General features: G+C 36.8%; 1 protein-coding gene across 2 annotated transcripts in view; it reads right to left on the bottom strand.

Annotated features, from left to right (window-relative positions):
* LOC120624908 (myosin light chain kinase, smooth muscle-like) overlaps positions 1–22,089 on the bottom strand; it is a 60,033-nt gene that overhangs the window by 2,273 nt on the left and 35,671 nt on the right. The window contains exons 1-4 of one of the 2 annotated variants that reach the window (XM_039891700.1): positions 5,771–5,823; positions 5,138–5,279; positions 2,352–2,551; positions 1,568–1,720 (exon numbers count right to left, since the gene is read on the bottom strand). In XM_039891700.1, the coding sequence (XP_039747634.1) occupies positions 1,568–1,720; positions 2,352–2,551; positions 5,138–5,279; positions 5,771–5,784 (509 nt within the window). In that variant the 5' untranslated portion in view covers positions 5,785–5,823. Of the gene's footprint in view, positions 1–1,567; positions 1,721–2,351; positions 2,552–5,137; positions 5,280–5,770; positions 5,824–22,089 lie in introns of those variants that run through there. The other variant, XM_039891698.1, reaches the window with a different exon arrangement.

Raw genomic sequence — 22,089 nt, 5'->3', positions numbered from 1 at the left:
TAAATTCAAAAGCAGACATTAGATTTGTCAAATCACAAAAATAATCACTGCATTAAAATATGAAAATGACAAACAAATGGGGTATAAATCGATTATGAAGGTTATATCACAAGATAACTATTATTTGACCGAAAGGATTTCGTAAAGTTACATTACTAAAACTATTTAGGTAGGCAAATTATTAGGAGTACGTCTAAAATCACTACTAAATTAAGCATTATAAAATAAAGATAAAGTGCAATTATGTTGTACACAAATAAAATAATTTAAATGGCCTTAAAAGTAGCGTCTCTCACTAACGAAGAGAGGAAAAGGATCGACATATCTTTGTCTTTGAGTTTAACATTAGCGTACAACTATTTGGCACTTCTTCTTCTTCTTTTGATTTGGCACTTAAGCACAACAATTCTAGTAACGAAAAGTTAGCACATACTATTAAATAAGATTGTTATTGGATGACTGTTTGATGATAAATGATTTATTAGTGAAAATATGTAGTGTTGGATGAAAGTAACAAAGGGTCTTTATCGGCAGGCTGCAGACTTTTATGCAGTTTTTGGCAAACAACAAAAAAATTCTTTTGAGATGTAATTTAAAGAAAAATCCTGAATACTTTAATTATTGGAATCGCAAAATTTCTAATATAAACCTAATGCAAAAATAATCGCAGATATCAATTATTTTACTTTCAATTACTTAGGTTTATTTGATAAGGATAATCACGTTATGTTCATTTAAAAGGCAACTACGGCTAAATATGTAGATATTTCTAAAGCCAAACAGACGAACATCGGTATTCACAAATATTACCATGTAGTGCATATAATCGTACCAAGTAGCCGATATATCTGTGTTACGTAGATTGTTCATAAATGTGGTACCCCAATGGCACCTATGCTGTGCGTTAGGAAACACTGTGCGAAACCATGGTAATGTTTTTGAATATAGTTATGTACAAAACCCAAGATATACAGTATTGTATAAACGTGTAATTTGGTTAAACGAAAGGTCAGTTTATTTTATCGTAAGTGAGTCGATTGCAAATATGTGGTTATGTTACATTTATTGCAATTGATGTTTTTGGGGGAATTGACATTGCAACCGATTCTACGAGATTCACAAACCATATTTGTAAAAAAAATAGAAAACACAACCAAATTTTATTTAAAGTACTTCAGGATGTCTATGTTTAATCTGTTGTATATTTATTTAACATTTTGAAAATTTGTCCCTACAGATGAATATTGCGCATGTACTGGACAGAGCAAAGGATCTCGATAAGTGCGGAAAATAAGCTCCATCTACGTGACTATATTATTTAATGTTTCTAATTGTATGTGGCTAGTATAGCTCAAAGGATGTTTTTAATATTGTTCAATCCTATGTTTCCAAAGCTTAGATAGATAATACACAAAAAGTTTTCATCCGCTTTACAAAGAGTTTAACATTTTTAAATACGTTTATCCGCAGCAACTTTTGTGCGACTCAATTCATTTAAAACATGCCATCTGGGCAAGGTCTTTTATGGATTGTACTCGTATGTCTTGGGTTTTTGGTTTCAACTTACTCTTTGTCTTTCACGAGGAGTTTTCTGATAAAGTCCTTGGCGTCCTCGGATATCTCGTTAAAGGCCTCGTCATCGAAGTCATATTTGGCTATAGTGACGTTGGCCATTGTCTCTATATCTGTTTCGCCCATGAATGGTGAGAGTCCCGATAACCTGGAACAAAGATTAGTTAAATAATAATCAATAATGTTAGTGCTAATAACCAGATCTATAGGTTAGACTCTCGGTGACTGGACTGTGGTTAGACTCTAATGCTCTCTGAGGCACGGTGGTGGGCAACGGAAATTTCCAAACTCTGGGCTTCTTTAAGAAGAATTTCTGGTTAGCATCTTTATTAGATACGATACATATTTGAAACAAAAACCTTAATGAAAAGAGTGTTATTTGTAATAGTGATTTTTCTCAGTACGGTATAGCTGGTCGGGAATTAGTGCCTCGAGTGAGAACGAGATAGTGCTAGTAGTTGCTTAAACCGCGGTCTCACTGTACTCCTATAAATTTGATATAACTTTATGATTTTTTTAAGTCGAACTAGTTTTGAGTCGAACATATGTTGAGTGGCGCTTCGTAATGGCCATGTGACGTGTAAATTAACTACAATACTCGTATTGTACTTTTTGTAAGTTCAAGTAGAAAGGAATGTACTACTTATTCGACTTTATAGAGTCATTTATTTAAAAACTTAAGTAAATGACAGGATTAACATTAAAAACGGTTCTCATTACGGAGATACAGTGAAGCATATACTGGTAAAAATGCAGTCAAAAAAGGAATATCTACTCACAACACGTAACATATAACGCCGATAGACCACATGTCTGTCCCGTAACCGATTTGGTCAAAGTTGACTACTTCCGGTGCGACAAACTCTGGGGTTCCAAACAACACTTGCAACTTCTTTTCCGGGTCGTAGAAACGCGCTAGGCCGAAATCGATGATCTTTATTCGATTTCCAGCTTTGGTGAGGCAGAGGATGTTTTCAGGCTGTAACAAATTAAAAATAAATAGGTATAAAAGATTCATTATTATCAACAAACGACCACCCTGCAGGCCACGGGTCTCCTTCAAGAAGGCTATAGTCCACCATGATGTTGGCCAACTACGGATTAATGAACTTCACATGGCTTTGGGAATAGTATGGACAGCTTTGCAGGTTTCCACACAATGTTTCCTTTACCGTTTAAGCTTTAAAAATTATTATTAAATTGCTTAAACATACATAACTGATGAAAGTTGGGGATGCGGGGGATGTTGGGGATGCTGGGGCTAGAATTCGATCCCTAAACCCAGATTTTTCCGTCTTTCTCTCTACAGCAGACCTTCCCACAACCAGCAATCATTCGAACGTTGAAATCCGGTTGCAATAGCTCAAAGCTGTCGATTGCACTGGTCTCGTATCTATTGAATATATATTAATATCTCATAGCTGGAGTTTGTTTCGTCCAACCGCCATGAAGCAGCGCTGTTGTGGGTCCTAGCGCTACCTACATGCCGCTCTCCTATGAATAAATTGAAGGGTAGCTCAAAATATTAGGCCGTTGATTTAAAGGAATTTTTTGTCGTTAATTTCGACAACTATTAGGTAAATGCTAAATTAGGTTTCACAACCATAGTAAATCGCTTATTAATCCATCACTAGCGGATACCGAATAAAAATGAAGCACATCGTTGACTCCTTCACCTCGACAAACACCATCTTGGTTCCGTTCCAAGTCGTAAATCAGAATGGCGGAAAAGATCGCGCACGAGTTTTATGATTGTCTACCGTCACATTATTGTTTATTCGTTGCGAACTGTTTTATTCCAGTCGTTTGTAAATTTTTAATAGGTACACGTTAGTGTGTGTTCACATACAACTGGCACGAATATTTTGGCTTGTACGGTGCGGTAGTTTGTGATTTGTAGGGTAAGTGGGTAAATACCGTAGCATATTCATTTAACCCCTGAACACAGTCTTCGCTGGCGATGACGACGTCCCCAATTTTACTACCGTTCCTCGGACGTGGTATTCATCTACATCACTGCTGAATTCACTTGAAAGCTTCTGCACAGCGAGACGCTGTAGATGTAGGAATAGATCTTCCTCCGATCTTACGTTAGCTAGTCGAGATTGGGATAGTTCAGATAAATCTCAGACAAATTAGTTAGTCTTGTACAGAAACTCGTGCATCTATAAGATGCTTTAAAATAATAAATAAAAAAAGTTAAATTCATTTATTTTGCGTAGGCTTACTCTACAGACTCTTTCCACGTCGCGCATCTGTCTGTAGTGACTCTATCGCCCGTTCGAAAGGCAGATTATATAGAGAAAAAGGCTGGTAAGAAACTCAACTTACTTTGACAATATATATTTATATAATCCTGTGAGAGATGAAAACAGAACTAGCTGCTTCCAAACAACCTTGTTGTTAAGATAAAATTCATCAATCGTCGCTGTAATAATATATGTGTTAACACATTGTTGAAACTTATGTAATAATTTCCTTAGACTCCATATTATAGGAGCAAATAGATAAAATCCCATACATGGTTCCTATACCTGTGTAGTCACGAGAGGTGTGGTTTTAAGTCGAGCATAATCAAACAATCCTCGTCCTTAGATTCCACGCAGAATTCCGGAATTTTAATTTTAAGTTTAAACTTTTCCCCAGCGCTTTCCCATCGGAGCTGCAGGAGTGTACTTTGCTCAGGTTGAGTTTGAAACTTTTGAGTTTGTACACTTCATTTTCATAGCTCAGAAAAGATTCAGTCTGGTTCAGGAGTTCAGCTATGCCAAGTAATTTTTTTTTGCGATCAGCATATGTGCTCAGTATGTTTACGAGGGATTTAAAAAGTCGTCCGTCAGTTACACTGTATAATAGTCCTTATCCTGATAGGAATCGAATAGAGCTACTACGCTCATCTCATTCCTTGCTTAGATTTGGTGGAAAAGGTCACATATTTTCATAGATTGGCTACGCGTCTACTGCGGTGCTACTGCACACACCTCGAGTGAAAACCCTGCCTTACACAAATGAATTTTTTATTTCAAACTTGCGAACACCCACTCGTAATGAATTTAGAAAATTAAATCGAAACTTTTACATCGTCAGCCACTCTGCGCTTTTGAAAATGGTTATTTATTGCTATTAGTACATGCTGATTTTATTCTGCTACGTAATTCATATTCCTGATCTTTAAATATTTATAAGAGTATCCACGAGTAAATATAGCTTAGACTTACTAATCACATCAAACGATGTACGTACACTGCTTTTTGTACCCTTCCTCTACGATTTTGGGATGTGGCGTGTTAATATTTTTCCGAAATCCTGATGTTTTGAGTCTTCTCTTTCTACCTATACCTTAAGTAATCCCGTCACTAAAATAACCGATTGTCTACCGATTTAAATGGGCGAAAGGTGTTATCCAGGCCAACCAGAGATGTAGGGATCATGGCAAAGCTTTAGTAGTAGAGAAAAACACCAGAAGGAGGAAATGAGGAACTAAGTTAAGAGATTTATGTCCGACTAAATTATGAGCTTGAGAACTTTTTGAATTGAATGTTTCGTGTTATTCGACTACATTTACCTTCATATCGAGGTGCAATATGTTCTGCCGGTGCACGAACTCTATGCCCTCGCATATCTGTCGCATGAACACAGTGCATGCTCTTTCTGTTAGCACGAAGTCCTCGTCGATAACTCTCTCGAACAACTCGCCACCTGTGATCCTGAAAATTAAGGAATTACTGTTGTTAGTTAATTTAATAAATTACGTGACACCTTACAATTTTAATGAAATAAACTTGTAGTTAATTGTTATATAAATAATAGAATTTTGTCAAAATATAAACTGACTCTTTTGTAAGTAATGCAATCAATCATATGATGGAATAAACAAAAAAAAACGCATCGATTTAGCCTCAACAGCCTAGTCCACGGCTGGAATAAAGGCCTCTTCCAACGGGAGGGATTGCACGTAATCTCCACGTTGGGGAGACGGGTTGGTGATCGCAGTATATTGTAGTAGTACCACTGAGGACGCTTAAAAATTAGGAATTGGGAACCTTCACCTTGTTTTTATTATACGACTAGTCTAAAAAGGACTTCGATGAGGGTGCCATGTAAGACTTTCTCGATTCCACCATAACTTGTAAATGCCTAAACGTTGTTTGTGAAGTGTATGATGCGGGGTGCACGATGTATATATAAACTCAGTCACAAATTATTCCACATAATACAAGACTCACTTTCCAAAGCGTCATTTTGAGGCGAGTTGGTGTTGAGCCGATATGGGGCTTTGTGCGGTGTGCCCCATATCGGCATGGTTAATTTTTTTTTTTTAATATTTTTATTTTTTTAATATTTTTATTTTTTGAATTACGTTGTTTTTGGTTCATAAAAAAAGGTTTTAAAGCATGTAGGTACTAGGTTTGAAGAAAAAATTTGCATATTCTTTGCAAATAACGTCATTTTGATTGTTTGCCAAAACTCTGTATTGATGAGAGACGTGGAAAAAAAGTAAGTGTATGGATGGATTGATCTAGTTGGCATCGAAATAAATAGTTGCCGATGGTTCGACTTGGCATCGGGTTTGATTCAAGGTTGATGTCAAAATACTCTTAAACATAAACAACAGGCCAGTGTGTACATGTAATAAAAATGCTTTCATAAGACTGGCGAAGCGACGACAAAATAAAATAAAAATTTTGTTTGCACAAGCTTCTTTTTTCGTACAACTAATATTTAGAAGATCTCATCTAAATCGCAAAATCCTTTTAGGAAAATCGTAACGTTGTAAAATTATATCGATTTAACGATATAAAGTGCTAATACAGTATCGTAAAAGATATCTAAGAGTCATTTCTCAGGTTATACCTATGATGAACTTGGTTGAGCCAATAGCTCATCGGTCTAAGCTCACCCATTGTAACTTGCTACTCATAGATGTTGGAAACTCTGGTCGGATCTTCTAATTTCTGATTTGATAACATAGAGAGATCGATCAGAGCATATAACATACATTAAAACTTATATGTTTATATCTCATTCTCAGCCAGTAACATATATATTAAATATAGTAGGCTAATTATACATAGTAGGTGTGCCCTTGTGGAGAAGGTAAATCAGAATACAGTTACCACCACACCTCCCCTTTCCGCGGGTTCTGTACGAGGCGACTAAGATACTACGGAGACTACTGCAGTGACAAGGGGAGAATGGGAGTCCTCTGTGGAACTACTACCATTTAAACTACTATCAACCAGCCTGCCCAGCCTGGTGATTATGGGCAAACCCTTCCGTTATTGGAAGAAGCCTTTTGATAATGAGGTATATGGTATACCGTATACCTACCCAAAAAAAAAACGCTTAGTTTCATTGCATGCGGTTTTCTTACCTGAAACGAACTTTAAATACCTAACTGTACGGTATGTCCTCGGAGCGAGCCACCCCAAATACCAATAAATACCCGGAACTTCATAAGAAATGTGTAGGTGGGTAGGTATTTTCAAACCATAAACAAATTACAGTTTATTTCGGTTAAAACCCACAATTTATTTTGAATGTTTACTGTTTCGAGTGAGTGAATGAATTTACGTCATCAGCTGAAGTTTGAGTTGGCTCATTTACGTCACGCTCGACGTTCAGTCGGAGCTTGCAATTTTCTGGTAAAATACTGGTTAACTAAATTTATATTATAAATGTGAAAATGTGTTTGTTTGTTTGTTGCGTATTCGGTTCAATCACCAGATCTTGACGAATAGGAACAGAGATAGCTTGCGTCGTAAATGAACAAAATATGTGTGGTGTCCCGCGAAACTCAATAATAATAATTATAAATATACTACGACAATACACACATCGTCATCTAGCCCCAAAGTAAGCGTAACTTGTGTAATGGGTACTAAGATGACTGACGAATATTTTTATGAATTATATACACAAATACTTAGAATATACATATAAACACCCAGACACTGAAAAACATTCATGCTCATCACACAAGCATTTTCCAGTTGTGGGAATCGAACCCACGGCTTTGGACTCAGAAAGCAGGGTCGCTGCAAACTGCGCCAGTCGGCCGTCAAATCAATGGTATGGTTATGAATTAAAAAAAATGTTGTATTGCATTTATTACGATTTTCGCAGAGTTGCACAATTCTGGAGAAGGACGTTTTAATAAATAGCTCCCAAACACTTGTTTTGTTTGGGAGACAGTTTTGTTATTTATTTATTTATTTATTACACAAACTACTAAAATTATAAATCTTCGCATCCTGAAACTCACATGAGTTTATTTGGACGCTGCACATTCCTCTAAAATCTCATAAGTTTATAAGTTTATCATATATTAACCATTAAATAGCAATACAGTATGTTGTAACTGAGTAAGTCAGTAAAACAATTGCGTCTTATGTCGTTAACTAGGTTGATAATACATGGGCAGTGTTAAACGCGAGAAAAACCACGGGCACTTCTAGTTATCTTTAAAAACATGTGACGTTAGCGTTTTGCTTTTAGTGTCGGCTGTGTCAATTTACACTTTATTTTTAAGCGTCTGCGTTCATATTGATGTTATTTAATTAATTACATCGGCTACCTTTCTAATTTTAAGCTACTAAATAAGTAATTTAATACTACACATACACAGTGGATTATCGAGGATGACGCCGGGGTAAGGACCCGGGCGGCAGTTTTAGGGCTGGCAAGTTTTAGGGGCGACTGATTTCGGGACGCAGGCTTCAAACGGCGGCCGTTCGGAAAACGTAAATAATGTACTACAATTTGATATAGGTACGCCACAGGTGGCAGTACATATTTTTCGATAGGGAACTAGTACTGGCCGAAACCTACCATTGCAACATACGTATGTCAGCAAAAGTATGTTTGTATCCCTGTCTTTTCTAATTAAAGGTACCTAGGTACATGCATAAGGATTCGAAGCTTTTCAATTCTTTTCATCTCTGGTTTAGTTTCCTTTATAAATAATGACACCCCGTAAACGGCCAAGTGTCAAATAAAAATGTAATATTAAACAAACATACATTTGAAACAAGTCATTAGAAAATCCGTAAATAACGTTCAGTTGTAGGTATTTTATACATTAGTTCCGTTTTTGTAAACATATTGAACCGGATAATTTACATTCTTGTTTACATCTCAATTAATCACGCTAATCCAATGTAAACTGAACTCAAGTGCTTCCATACTTGGCGACGCTGATCGTCCTTCTTAGGGTAGGTGCACAACACGTACATTTATGGCATTGCTGTTTTATCGAAAAAAGCCACATCGCGCGTGCCTTTAATGGTTTAACTGAATAAAGAAAGTTTTGACATAGACTTAGTCTAATTGCTGCGCTGTTATTTTCTATATACGCTGACTTCGACAAACAATCCCAACTCCTAGAAACCATTGACAAAAAATTTAAAACTTAATTAATAGTTTCGTTTATAAAAATCATCCTCTATAGTGTCAGCGATGGCACAAATTCAATCAATTGCGGTCGTTTCATGCAGCAGAAAAATATTCGACGTCTAAAGAGTTGGAAAATTTTAAGGAGAAATCGGTGAATATACATATACTTTTTTTTTATACCACTACAAATTAGCCCTCGACTGCCATCTCGCCTGTTAGTAAGTGATGATGCAGTCTAAGGTAGCGGGCTAACCTATTAGGGAGTATGATAGTCATACTACTACGCGACATCGCACCGGAACACTAAATCGCTTAGCGGCACGTCTTTGTCTGTAGAGTTGTAACCAGCCACAACCAAAGCCTCTCACCAGATCAGACCAGAGAAAATTAAGAAATAATTAATTCCCCAATTGCTCCTCCTATTTATTTGTTGTATTTAAATATAAATATTTTGGAACATAGAATAGCCGTGCTTATTTCTGCACCCAAACAGTATATGCTGTGTTCAGATCTGATCGGCGTTGTAGCCGGTGTAGGCACATGAGCCTTAACGGCTACGCCTTAGATTGATGGGCACACGGCAGAACTTATAATACGTATTCCTTGTAGGTATGCCCTTCGAAGTGTTGCTCTGTTTATTGGCGATGATTTTGCACTTACAATGAGGCACTCGGCTTGGTCCTCAATTATTACGCGGCAGGAACCACGCCGCATACACGGATATTTCCGATGTATAAAAAATACATCCGAAAGACCTGTTAATCAAAAATAAGGGAGGCATTGCTTTTGTGCATATATAAAGTGCACGCTAACGATCTTAAAATGGAACGATAAGTACTCAACGGCAGTGTGTACCAGGCTTATGGTATAAGAGTGGCGTCAAGTCGCGTCAGATATTACGGCGCACATAGTTGGCGCGACGCCATCTTTCCATATAGCCCAACAATACGCACAGGGTTGTCACTTGCACGTAGGATAAATACCCATTCATTCACTCGTAGGACCTATCATTTATGGTTGTTTAGTGTGTACTTTTAGATCTTGCTATCACTTTTGAAGTGAAACTTCTAATTCACACAACTTCCAACAAGGTTGCGTTAAACGTTGAACCCTACCATGGATGGGTATGAAAGCAACGTTTAACGATCCTGGGGAGGGGGAATAGAAAGAGACAGAGCGAGAGTGAATGCGTGGCATTCGAACGCATGCGCATAGTATACCCTGTTTTAAAGGGCGCGAGCGTTAGCAACGAGTAGCGTTCAATATTCCAACGCAAGAGGGAGAGAGAAAAAAAGTTACACAAAGGAAGAAAGTAGTAGAGAGAAAGAGAAGAGAAGCTGCATGAAGAAGTTTCACTTCTTACGTTTGTACACTAATACACACACTTTGTTTTTAGTTTTTTTATCAGGAATAATTTGCTCGTAGGTGAAAATTGAAGGGCATGTAAGGACCAAGTCCTACAAGTGCCGCCTGTGTCAATCAACCTAAGTTTTCAACCTCATGTGCCTGTTATCACTTAAAAGCTGGCCTAATCCCAGCGATTAGGCCAGCTTTTAAGAGTGGGTATTAAATAATAATAATAATAATAAATATACTAAGACAATACACACTTCACCATCTAGCCCCAAAGTAAGCGTAGCTTGTGTTATGGGTACTAAGATAGCTAGTGAATATTTTTATGAATATAATACACGTAAATACTTATAACATACAAATAAACACCCAGACACTGAAAAAAGATCATGTCCATCACACAAACATTTTCCAGTTGTGGGAATCGAACCCACGGCCCAGGACTCAGAAAGCAGGGTCGCTGCCCACTGCGCCAGTCGGCCGTTATTAAAAGTTTGTATTATTATTTTAAGGTGCCAACCCTGAAGCGTTGTGCACATTGCCAGCGACTCACAATAGACGTTATTGTAAATCAGGCTTAACATATTCAATCAGCAGCCATCCCGTATTACCATAATTATATTTATAAAGCGATTCAACTTATGTTGCGCTACCATTTTTCAAAATAAGATAATAATATTAAATATCGGGAGTTAGGGCCGGTTAACTGATGATCTTGAATAAGTATTTGCGAATTCTAACAAAATACCTTTTTAACCCCCGTCGCAAAAACGACGGGGTGTTATAAATTTTGACGTGGCATTAAATTTAGATGTACCTAGTTCTAAAAAAATTTAAAGTATTCGGTATCGCTAAGCCTTAAATGAGGGGTTTGCTGTTGTCCGCTGAGGAGTTCTGTCCTTTATCTCCAACCACAGTTTGGGCCAAATTAAACACATGTTATTACTTCTATTGTACAAAAATAATTATTTAAATCGGCTATAATTTGTCGGAGTTATGGTGTAAAATCGTCAAACACAAATCCCCTCTCCAAAAGGAACCGAGCTTAATGTCGAGATAAAAAGTATCCTATATTACTTCTAACACTTCCAAGAATATGTGTACAAAGTTTCATGAGGATCGGTTAAGTAGGTTTTGCGTGAAAGCGTAACAAACAAACTAACATTCACATTTATAATATTAGTAGGGATAGGGATTTATTTTTAACAATACACACATCGCCATCTAGCCCCAAAGTAAGCGTAGCTTGTGTTATGGGTACTTAGATAGCTGATAAATATTTCTCTGTAGATAGATGAACCGATTTGAAATTAGTATTTTTTGTTTGTAACGTGAATAAGTTAGGAATGGCGGATTACATTTTCTTTTCACAACTCCCTCAAAATGGGTATGAAATATGGGCTGGATTGTCTTGAAATTTTTAATTTCATTTTATAATGTTACCTATACGGTAGTTTCTTATGTTAGCAAATCTGCCTTTGTACGTACATTTTTAAACATAAAAAGGTATCTTCGTTCACACTGGTCAAAACTATGCATAACGTGGTCGGTTTAAATAGGAGTAGGAATTCAAAATGACAGGAACCCAGATCAGAAAGAAAGTTCATACAAAATGGAGGGAAAAACAGAGGTACTGAGGAGTACAGACAGACATGTCAAGGGCGGATTGAAGAAGTTATCTCTTTGAAGTTAATTAACAGTGTTATATAAGTTCTGATACATCGATGTTTCAGTTTATAATGTGCCATGTTGTAATTAGAGAAATAGAACGATTAAACGTTATAAGATATGAATATGGGGTTTCTTTTACTTAAAAACAAAAAACCAACCCCTTAACCCTCTTTTACCCTTCTCATGGTGGAAGGAGATCCGTGCCCTGTAGTGGGTCGGTAATAAGTTGATATGATCATATCTACTTGTACTTTTGACAACGTCGTGCAAATCACTAGTAGGTATTTTTAAAGCCAGAAACACATTTGCGACACGTCACCTCATCCTACGCAATGCCACGCGATCGTGTTGAGTCAATTCAAACCTTAGTACCTATTTCGTAAGCTAAAAACACAACATACAACCGGCGGGCTATCCGGAAAAATACTAGCTTTTCATATGACTGAACACGCGTGGTGTCAACGGGGTTTAGGCAACATGTCGCTTAAGTGCGGATGCCATTATATTAATTGTATTATGTGTTGAATATGAACCAATGTTTTCATGACCAAGGATGGTCCTGGTCATAGGTCTTTAACAGGGTTTTTAACACTCTAAGCTCTTGTGACGCTTTCAACCAATTTAGGGCATCCCCTAAGGCTACCCACACACAGTCAGTAAAAAAATTACAATATTTATATTGTAACAATATAAATATTGTAATTTTTTTACTCATACTTCAATTCTGTGCTACATACATTTATTGACGTGTCTGTGAGGCTCCTAAGAGGCTAGCCCGCTTTAATCCTATATAAGTGGAATAAAGAAATAAAAAAATATATATGCCCCTTTTTTATACAGAAAAAAAGTAATGAAAGAATAAAAAACCCCCGACACATAATTAAAAAAAAGAGTAAGTCAAAGTACACACATACACACACACATTTACAGGCCCACACACAAACACACACACAGAGACGCATCAAACTTATAACAGTTAACAGCTATACAAACGACCGCAAAACCTAAAGATTACAAACCCTAAGTGTAATCCGTATTTATTTATAGTAATTTGAATACTTTGTAACAGGATTGTAGCCTTTATGTAATATGGTTTGACATTGGTCATCGATAACTACGTATCGTGGTTCACCACAAACCGGGCTATATCATATAGTCGGAGAGACATCCACATTTATATTAATATAGTTACTAAAGACCTACCTATGTATATAGAGTATATGTAGAGCGATGAGAATCTTTTCCTTTCAGATGACGTGCATTTAACGAACGTGCTTTTATGGCATCCTTAAAAGTGAAAAAACCAGATTTTTGGATGGATATCGATGCAAACGGAAAGCGTTCATAGCGATGCACCTACATGGTCGTGCGAAGGGCGGTTGAAGTGTGTCGCGATTGAGACCCAAATGTGCTGCCACTCGTAAAAAAGTTCCCTTGAGAAATCAGAATTCACTCACGGACAGGTTGGCTATATTCGTTATTTTCTACTGAAAAAAGCCTGCCTAAGACCTTTGAAACAGCAAAGGGCATACATATTATAAGTTACAGGTATTCAATATTTTTAAACATTCAACAAACCCCCGTGAGTGAGAGATAAAAACGGTACTCTATTTGTATCCATTTTCTATGGATTGCAAATCTAGTAGGTCATTACTGACCGCTGGCAACCACGGATCTCCGCGTTCTTTTTGTACAAACGATCATCTTTCTTGTGGACATTTGCGAAGGTTTACCTAATAGGAAGAATTTCCAAAGCCTTGAACAAGTGTTATAGGCCGCAGCGCTTTCTCATTCGCATGATGTAGATAAAGAACATGATAAAATTTCTTATTTAAATTAACTATATTTAATATTATATTTAATTTTTTTTTAACAGATAATTAACTAAATATTTAGTGTACTCTACAGTATCTAGAGTATCCTCCTTATTTCCAGCTAAACGAAAAATCTTTTATAAAATTACAAATCACTTCTCACAATTCGCTCACCAGCTCTCAGTTTATTTTTCTCCCGGTAAAGGAAATTTATAATTAGCATACTGTTTGCCTAACTGTAACTTGAATGTGTTACTTTCGATAATTTTGGCATGACTCAGCTTTGCAATGAAAATGTGAAAATAACGAATTGTCGCTTAGCTTTCGATTAGATTTGTGCTAAGCTGTTAGTACGCAGCTAAGGATTTGTATTTTTCCTATAGTTATATGGTAAAAACCGGATAGATGCCTCAATAATAAATATACTGTAAATATACTACGACACATCGCCATCTAGCCCCAAAGTAAGCGTAACTTGTGTTATGGGTACTAAGATAGCTGATGAATATTTTTATGAATATAATACACATAAATACTTATAATATACTTATAATATCGATTTATATGTAACTTCTGTAGTGTACGCTCACAACATGTTTTAGTTTTAAGTTTAAGGTTTTCTCTACTAGGCGAATTTTTATAATTCTTTTGAGGTATAAAGATCTTATACAATATACAGATAAACACCCAGACACTGAAAAACATTCATGTTTATCACACAAGCATGTACCAGTTGTGGAAATCGAACCCACGGCCTTGGACTCAGAAAGCAGGGTCGCTGCCCACTGCGCCAGTCGGCTTTCGATGGGCCGATCAATGGGATAGATGTGCCCCGGTTTTGAATACTCTATGTTAGAGATATCCCTGAAGTCTGTAATACTTAATAAGTGCTTTCATCTGGTCTTAGTGAACTTGACTGGAATATGGAATAGCGTGTTTTTTTAAGCGCATTTTTTAAATATTACAACAAAAAAAATGATTCCAATTATATTAATTTATCTGTGTTAACTACTTAAATTTTGCTTGAGTTCAGGCGTAGTTCAGGCATAGTGATTAAGTTCGAAAATCGAGAATAAATCGAGTCTAGAATCTAGATGGTAGAGCTGCACAAACCTTTCCATTCATATTCAAATAGTTGTTCATATTGTCTGTGACTTGCGAGTAAAATTGTGTTTGTTATCACACATTACACATTACTGGGCAATTGAATAAACTTGGTTGGAATAAATGAATAATTTGCAGACGAGCAACCTCTAGCAAAGATGCAAAACTTTTAGACTGCGTTGGGACTTCTATATCCATACTTAAGTCGCGCTGTAATATTTAACTATTACAGCGCGACTTTGGAATTCTCTTCCACACAGCTTTCTGCGTGATAACCAATCCCCAAATGTATTTAAGTCAAGGCTGAAACAGCACTATCTAGTTTTTCTAAATTCAAAATTCAAAATTCATTTATTTCAAGTAGGCCTAATACAAGCACTTTTGAAACGTCAAGTCTGTCCGTGTGTAGTGACTCTACCACCGGTTCGGAAGGCAGACTCTACCGAGAAGAAGCCGGCAAGAAACTCAGCAGTTGCTCTTTTCCAACATCAAAAATTTACATTTTATATTTTAACATTCATTTTTCTATCTTGTGAGAGATGAAAGCGGAGCCGGATGCTTCCAAGCAACCTTGTCATTAAGAAACTCATCAATTGTATAATAACCTCGCTGTAATAAATGTGTTTTAACACATTCTTTAAACTTATGCATTGGTAGGTCCAAAATTACCTTAGGAATCATATTATAAAAGCGTATACTCAATCCCACAAATGACTTCTGCACCTTTCGCAGACGATATGCAGATGTCACTAATTTATGACCATTTCTTGTAAGTCGACTGTTTATATCCACTTTTTGTTTATACAGACTAATATGTTGTCTTACAAATACTATATTGTTATAAATGTATTGTGAGGCTACCGTAAGTATACCAATTTCTTTAAATTTTTCACGGAGGGATTCACGTGATTTAAGTTTATATATTGACCGTACAGCTCTTTTCTGCAATATGAATATAGTTTCAATATCAGCAGCTTTGCCCCATAATAAGATCCCGTAAGACATCACACTATGAAAGTACGCGAAGTAAACAAGTCTTGCTGTTTCTACGTCAGTAATCTGTCTAATTTTCCTGACGGCGTAGGCAGCCGAGCTTAGTTTACCTGCTAGTGTATCTATATGGGTACCCCACTGAAGCTTACAATCCAAGGTCATGCCCAGAAAAACTGTGGAATCTTCCATTTTTAGTGATTCTCCATTTATTATTATATTTTTATTAACTTTCTTTACATTTGGTAAAATAAATTCCACACACTTTTTTTGCATTTAAAAGTAAATTATTGACAGTAAACCAGTGCGACACATGCGACATAGCACGGCTTACATCGTCAGAGTTGTCTCTACCTCTATCAGTTTTAAAAATTAGAGATGTATCATCAGCAAACAGTACAATGTCACAGGTTTCACTGACATGGTGCGGTAGATCCTTTATATACACCAAAAATAGAAAGGGACCCAAGATTGAACCTTGTGGGACACCCATTGACGTAGCCGACCCCTGCGACTTAATGTCTATTATGCAAACCCTTTGGGTTCTGTCACTGAGATAAGAGGCAACCAAATTTAGTGCAACGTTTTTGATACCATAATGGGCTAGTTTAAGAAGCAAGGTTTTATGATCAACACAATCGAATGCTTTGGATAGATCACAAAAAATCTATATAATTCTATCTATATATAAATCTATATAATTAGCTCATTAGCATATCTTCTTCTATCATCTTTCTCTCTAAATTTCAAATATTATCGTAAGTATAATTATGTAATTTTTAATTTTATAAAGAGACCAGGTGAATACTTCCTTACGACTTAATTTTTACGCACATAATTAACTCAAGTCTCTTTTACAGTATTATTAATTGACGGACCGCCTATAAACAGACAGTACTTCGCAGGGCATCCAAGGAACACTGTGTCCATCAACGTGAGGCGTAGGTGTTAAGTAGGTGCCTATGACAGCACCGACTACACAGCCCACAATTTCAGACCAGAAAACAGCATTGTGAAAATAATAATAATATACAGTAATTGTTTCAGTCAATGGTCTTCTCGCGAAAAGCTTAGACCAACATCTTAAGAAGCTTTCGCTTGGTTGTTGGATCAAGGGCCATAAGGCATATAGAAGGCAGTAATTCTTGAAATGGCACGTGTTGTGAGGAGTTTCTTCAATCTGGAGCCTTGACCGCCGGTTGCTTGGGTACTCAAAAGCCCCGCAAGCGGAGTAGTGGTTTTAAAAAAAATCATAGTTTTTTTATAATAATAACAATCAGACTTTTACTCTTTCCTTTATTTACAACGAGTATTTCACCGGACGAGCTGTCACAAAAACCTGTGCTACTACTAAAGCTTCAAGTTTCATTTAACAGTACGGACATAGGTTAACAAAAACCTGATGTACCCACTTGATTCATTTGTGTCCAGAAACGTCAGTTTCCCTTTAAATAACTCATATGCTACTCGTAACATTTACACATTATTAGAATCCAAAAATGAGAGTAATATCTATTTATGGTTATGTACGTTATTATGTATACCTACATACGTGTTGATATAATTAATTAAATGAGTATTCAAGGACGCTTTCATTTTTAGAAACGGCTACATGGTTTTTTTAATAACCTGTCCCTTATCATCGTGAACGCAAATTGACTGTGAACTGTAGATAGAGAGACTTGTTGAAAAGTGCCAAAAATAGATGAGTTGAGATAACGCAGGTGTGGTAATTAGGGCGCGGCGACAGTCGCCGACAGGTGCTGTTTTCGGCAAATTAATTACAGACTTATTTCACTTTCATTAAAGAAGGTTAAGGTTTTTCCAGTATAGTATATGGAGTTCGCAAGCGGTTGTAGCGATTTGGGTACGAGCTCGACTTCACTATCAGGGAGCCGAGTTCGAATCCCACCTAAACAAATTAAATTTCTAGCTTTTCTAAGTTATGTGCGTTTTAAGTTATGCCTGAGAGTTCTTCATAATGTTCTCAAAGGTGTGTGGAGTCCAGAAACTACGGCCTTAACCCCTTCCCATTGTAAGAGGAGACGCGTGCTCCGTCATCATTATTATCACGTCCTCCGATTGACGTCCACTGCTGGACACAGGTCTCTTGTAGTGAGCTCCAAAATCCACGGTCTCAGGCCGCTTGTTTCCAGGGTCTCCCAGCGACTTGTTTGATGTCGTCTCTCCACCTCTTTGGGGGTCGGCCAACCCTGCGTTTACTTGTGCGAGTCGCCATTTCAGCATTTGGGAGCCCAACGTCCCACCCACCCATTGAAACTACAGCTTTGCGACTGGCTGAGCTATGTCGGTATTTCTAAAATATGACAGTTGAATTAAAACAATCAGTTTTTTTCTGAATTCTCTCCGGTCTGGTCTAGTAGGAGGCCGCTAAGTGATTCAGCGTTAAGGGCGTTACGATACGATATCGTCGTGTAGAAACCGACTAAGGTTATGGGTTTAATGTAACTGCTATACTAGGGGCTAACTCGAAGTAGAATTAAAACACGTTAGTTTTTTTGTTTCTATAGAAGTTAATACTCTGCAATCTCACCAGGCAAAAATTGTAGATAAGTACTTATGGTTAACGTCTAGGAAAAGGCACTTATGTTAAACATTCGGTCACTACGCAGAATCGTACTATACCGTACGTAGCTTGGTGTCCCGTATTTGTCATAGGGATAGTAGTCAAGGCCGTAGCCTTCGAGACCAGACAAGATATTATAAATTACCAACTAACCACTGCGCCAAAGAGTTCGGCACGGTCAGGCCTACGTCACGTCTCACGTAAATGAACACAGCTGGCTTTAGAACGTGAAATGTATTGCATTCTCAAGGAACGATGGGTATGAGGTACGTATATACTACTTACCTTATGTTGCCGGCGACAATGTTGGAATTACAATAGGAGTGATTGTTCTACGAAATGTTTGTCATTATGCACCTGTTCTTAGCTTTGAAGATAACACTGTGAAAGGTTTGTAGTGTAATACTTAAATTAAAAGTGAGTTGCACATCTTGGAGATAGGCGTCTCTCAATTAATTGAGTATCTTTATCAGCAACGATCTATAACGTTATGTTACGTTATTTTCTCGACTGTTTGTACGATTTTTTATGAAATATCCTAATAGGTATATTATAGCGATCCCGGGATGAAAATAGCTGAAACCATTTCACTCTAGAAGTTATCTAAATATATATAGTATTGCAGTTTTTGTAGGATTTTATATTTTTTTAAAAATAAATTATAAACAATTATTTGTTGTTCGTGATAGTTTAGCTATCATTTGGCGAAGAAATTGTTAAAATTGGTCTCGTACTCTCGTAGTCCATTGGTTACAAAAACAAACAAAAAAATCTTTCCTCTTTCTAATATTAGTACAGATATAGAAGTCCACGTTTAGGAATCCAAACGATCATTCTAAATGCCCTCATTGTATAGCTTGTTTTACGTTAACAGGTCAGAATTAAAACACGCGCAACCTTTAAATAGTTGGGAAATCTCCATACCGTGTCCATAACAGAGGCGGCGCACGTCAGAAGCGGATTACTAAACAAAATACGTCGGTAGCCTGATGCGTATCGTAACTTACTAGGGATGGTCATCTAAACACTAAATACCTACGTACTGATTCATTGACTGAGCGATTTATAATCTACTAACTGATACCCGTATTCTTCGTTCACGTTCGTTTTACAAAGTCCGTGGGAACCGTTTTTTTTTTGGTATGGAAAGAAACCTATTTTACTCTTCCTTGTCCTTTCAACTTATTCTAAGCCAAATATCAATACGACTGGTTGCTCGGATAGGGCGTAAAGGTTGTACAAGCAAGCAAACAAACAACCACATTTTCGCATTTATAATATTAGTAAGGATTGCCTTTCAACCGGGATTTTGTTTCACACACATTGCCTTATGTTCTGAATTAGATACTTATTTTAAAAACGTTGCTGGGTGAAAGAAGAACGTACTGACACTTTCGCATTTAAAATATAGTAAAGGATGAATTATAGTAGAAGAATAAGTCGAGTTTAGGAGTCCTTTCAACCAATTTAACTGACAAGCCTAACGTTATTTTGATGAAACTTCTAAACACAAAGTTGGAATATCACCATACGTATCCTATATTGGCGGCGTATGACCAATTACAAAACAAAATACATCAGGAGCTGAATTCGTAGTGTACTTATGTGTGACACAAGTGATGGGTATGTAAACACTAAATACCTTCGCATGATTCAGATTTTACCTTTTTTTACATACAAAAAAAACAATAGTAAAATTTTGGATAATCTTTGATTGAAACTTTATTGATATTTATTTAAGTACGAATTTCTAGAGAATTCAACAAAATCAGTTGTATCCTCCCCTTATTATAATTTCCCGCATTTTAAAGTTGCCTAGAACAATAAATTGTTCTCCTTATTATATTTTATCTAACTGTATAAGTTCCGTCACAATCCATTTAGCTGTTCACAAGATTTAAACAGAAATACAGTTAGAATAAATTTAATGATAGATTGTGGTTCAACAAAAGTACGAGAACAACAGGTACGCTTAGGCCGGTTTGCCATTTAGCGAACGAGCAAAAACGGATAATGAATCCCAAACCTTTTCATACAAGGAAGGCTTTTCATACACAGACAGGCGATGCACAAAAGTGCCTAAAATATGCATTGGCTTTTGCGAGCAATGTTTATTTAAATTAAAATATGCATGAACTGGATAAATATTATTAAAAGAAGCTGAAATTATGTTCTTAGTAATCAAAACTGTAGCGCTAATGTTTATAAACATAATAAAATTTCCGTCCAAAATTACGGAAATTAGCATTAAGCAGTACGTGTCCAATCAAGTGACCTTATTTTGTGATGCTCTTTTAATATCAATAAGGAAGTTTCTTTTAAAGTCATTATAAGAATCATTATCTATAAATATATATATATACAAAATATCACTCACGAACTGGCTAATATCAGATTTGTATAACCGTTTTCATGGTTTTCCATCCGAAGGATGCCAACGGGAATCTATCACAAAACTTTAGCCTTTTTATCTTTCCATCCAATCCATTTCCACCAATTGAACTATTTATATAGATATACAACGTGTAAATGAAAACCAAAATAATACTTCACAGTGTTTAGATGTACATTATGTACTGTCTCTGAATCTTAAATGTGAAACCGAAAACCTAATAGTTTTTGAGAAAACCACTGCCATAGTTTTTACTGAAAGAAATCATATACAGCCGTAGCATCACATAAAAAATTAAAAATCATGTGACTCCTGTCACTTTATTAGGTACGCGTCGCGTAGCGTAGGTACTATGCGTGTGTCGGTCTTTTATCTTCAATAGGTTTGTCATTCGTAAACACTTGAATTTTTTTAATTTGTTTTTATGGAAAAATATATGTGCATCCTTAAAGATTACTTCGTAATGCGGTTACACGTTGTATATTCCTGTCCCATCCCTACAACTGCGATGACTCACAGTCAAAGCATGCGCCTGGATCGTAGTTTGAATGGATGCACCAATTTAGAATGACTACGAATTTGCGATACGCTGCATGGCGCAGGTACATGCGCCCACGTTTGGAATAATTACTACAAACATAATTCACATGACACTGGCATGAGCGCGCATTTATAATTTTATTTAATTGTGCCGCAAATAGAACGTTCATTTCATTCTTATATGCTGTGTTCTTACACAAGCAGATGTTTGCGACCTCGGAAATGTCTTTCAAATACTCGCGAACACGACTGTAGCCCGAAATAGGTGATATCCTAGTTGGTAAGGCTTCGGCTTCCCTATCGGGGGACCGAGTTTGAGCCACCCACCTCCACCTTTTCTGGCTTATGTGAGTTTTAATTTAAGCGATTAAATATCAATTGCTGTAAAGGTGATGGAAATCATCGTTAGGAAAGCTGCATGCCTGAGAGTTCTCCTCAATGATTTCAAGGGCGTGTGAAGACGCAGTACACCAATACGCACTTGGTCAGCGTGGTGGACTTAAGCCCATTTCGTTCTGAAATGAGACTGGTGCCCGTGCCTGGGCCGTTACTGGGTTGATGATGATGATGATGATGAGGCCTGATACTCTATAAACCGATATTGTTTTCAGAACTGGGTACAAGCATGCTTAATTTAACTTGAGAACCTGTTATTAGCTCAACCCCGGTTA

The sequence above is a fragment of the Pararge aegeria genome, chromosome 7, assembly GCF_905163445.1.
Source record: "Pararge aegeria chromosome 7, ilParAegt1.1, whole genome shotgun sequence".
Taxonomy (NCBI): Eukaryota; Metazoa; Arthropoda; class Insecta; order Lepidoptera; family Nymphalidae; genus Pararge; species Pararge aegeria.
The sequence above is the reverse complement of the archived record's forward strand: the minus strand, read 5'-3'. Positions and strand labels throughout refer to the sequence as shown.